The sequence below is a fragment of the Carlito syrichta genome, unplaced genomic scaffold (genome assembly GCF_000164805.1).
Source record: "Carlito syrichta isolate Samal-C Ts95f unplaced genomic scaffold, Tarsius_syrichta-2.0.1 Scaffold135671, whole genome shotgun sequence".
Classification (NCBI taxonomy): domain Eukaryota; kingdom Metazoa; phylum Chordata; class Mammalia; order Primates; family Tarsiidae; genus Carlito; species Carlito syrichta.
The window spans coordinates 5,594-7,177 of NW_007079767.1; the positions used below are offsets into that span (position 1 = coordinate 5,594).

At 61.6% G+C, this 1,584-nt stretch overlaps 1 protein-coding gene across 1 annotated transcript in view; it reads right to left on the bottom strand.

The window, feature by feature from the left end:
- LOC110594764 (tripartite motif-containing protein 7-like) overlaps window positions 1-1,451 on the bottom strand; it is a gene marked incomplete at its 3' end in the record, with an annotated part of 2,248 nt that extends 797 nt beyond the window's left edge. The window contains exons 1-2 of the mRNA XM_021708261.1: window positions 1,224-1,451; window positions 176-198 (exon numbers count right to left, since the gene is read on the bottom strand). Of these exons, the coding sequence (XP_021563936.1) occupies window positions 176-198; window positions 1,224-1,448 (248 nt within the window). The remainder of the gene's footprint in view (window positions 1-175; window positions 199-1,223) is intronic.
- Window positions 1,452-1,584: the final 133 nt, after the last annotated feature.

A 1,584-nucleotide genomic window follows, 5' to 3' on the forward strand; every position in this document is an offset into this window, starting at 1 on the left:
AGGAGGGAGAGCCGGACCTTGCGTGGGAAAGCCCACGGCCAGGCAAGCGGACATCTGCCTCAGAGGGTTCCGGGGCAAGGGGGGGCGGTGAGAGGTCAGGGTGAGAAACGAAGAGAGGGAGTTCAGAGGGAAGGAGTCGGTTTACGGAGGCCCAGGAAACGCGAGGTTCACTCACCCGCTGAGCGTGCCTTTAAACTCCTGGAAGGAAGGACAGCAGGAGACCCCATCAACATCAGATCACCTCAAGTGACCTTTGGGGAAACACGGCTTGCCCCGCCCTGCCTCCAAGAGAATAAGCAGGTGTGCCGTGCCTCCACAGACTGCGTGGGCACCGTGGGGCAGGGGCTCCCGGTGGCGGCTGGCGGTGGGGTCTCCTCCACACGGGGGGCCCTCGCCCTTACCACAGCTCTGCAAATGCCTCTTTATTACAGAATCAACCCCGGAGCTATCTGGTGGGCCCCAGGGTTGCCATTGCCCTGGAAACCCCCTGAGACAAGTCACTGGTGTGGGGACTTCTGCACCTGCGGTTGCTCAGACACGTGTGGCTTCTTTTGTTTTTGTTTGTTGTTTTTTAGTCAGGGTCTTCATCTGTCATCCTGGCTGGAATGCAGTGGCAAGATCACAGCTCACCACAGTCTCCAGCTCTTGGGCTCAGGTGACCCTTCTGCCTCAGCCTCCCGAGTAGCTGGGGACCACAGAGGGATGCCACTGTGCCCGGCTAATTTTTGGTAGGGATGGCATCTCACTGTGTTGCCTCGGCTGGTCTCCAACACTTGGGCTCATGCGGTCTTCCTACCTTGGCCTCCCAAAGTGCTGGGATTACAAGTGTGAGCCCCTGTGCCAGGCCTCGATCAGTGGGTTTTAAATCACCGTCCCTGACCCATTTGTGATCTGTGAAGTTTATTTAGTGGACTGTGACTTCTCAAAAAAGGAAATAGAATAGAAAAACATCAAAGTGCACTACGTGCAGCAAAGGTAAGTATCGCCTTCTGAGACTTTTGTGTCGAGTGTGTGTACACCGGAATTCGACCCGATAGCCGTTACTGTGGCCCGTGGTCAAGGAAGCCCTGTCGCATCCCTCTAGACCTTCAGCCCCAGGAGTATCAGGGCGCCTCCCTCCAGGCCCCGGGCTCCAGATCGGGTGACTGCTGAATTCCCAGGATGCGACTGGGCGCTGCAGCTGCCTCGGGAGAAGTGGCGGAAGCCCCGCCGGCCAGACTCGCCTGGAGAAGGTCGAGGTCCGGCTTCTGGGCCGTCTCCTGGATCTGGCCGCGGAGCCCGGAGAGCCGGGCGACCTCACTCCCCAGCTGGGCCAGGTTCTCGTGCTGCTTCCGCGTCACCTCCCGGGACAGCTCCTCCAGCCGGCCCAGCAGCCGGCCCTCCTGCTCCACCAGGAAGGCCCGCAGTGCCTGGAACTCCGCGCCCACCTGCTCGCGCTCGGCAGCCATCTGCTTCTGTCTCGGAGGAGGAGAGGTCGGAGGGGTGGGGGCGAGCACGGAGACGCCCCGGCCGCGCCCGGTCCCTCTCCCGCCCGCCCTGCTGGGGGAGCGCACGCCGGCCGCGCTCCCTGGCGCTTCCCTTCTC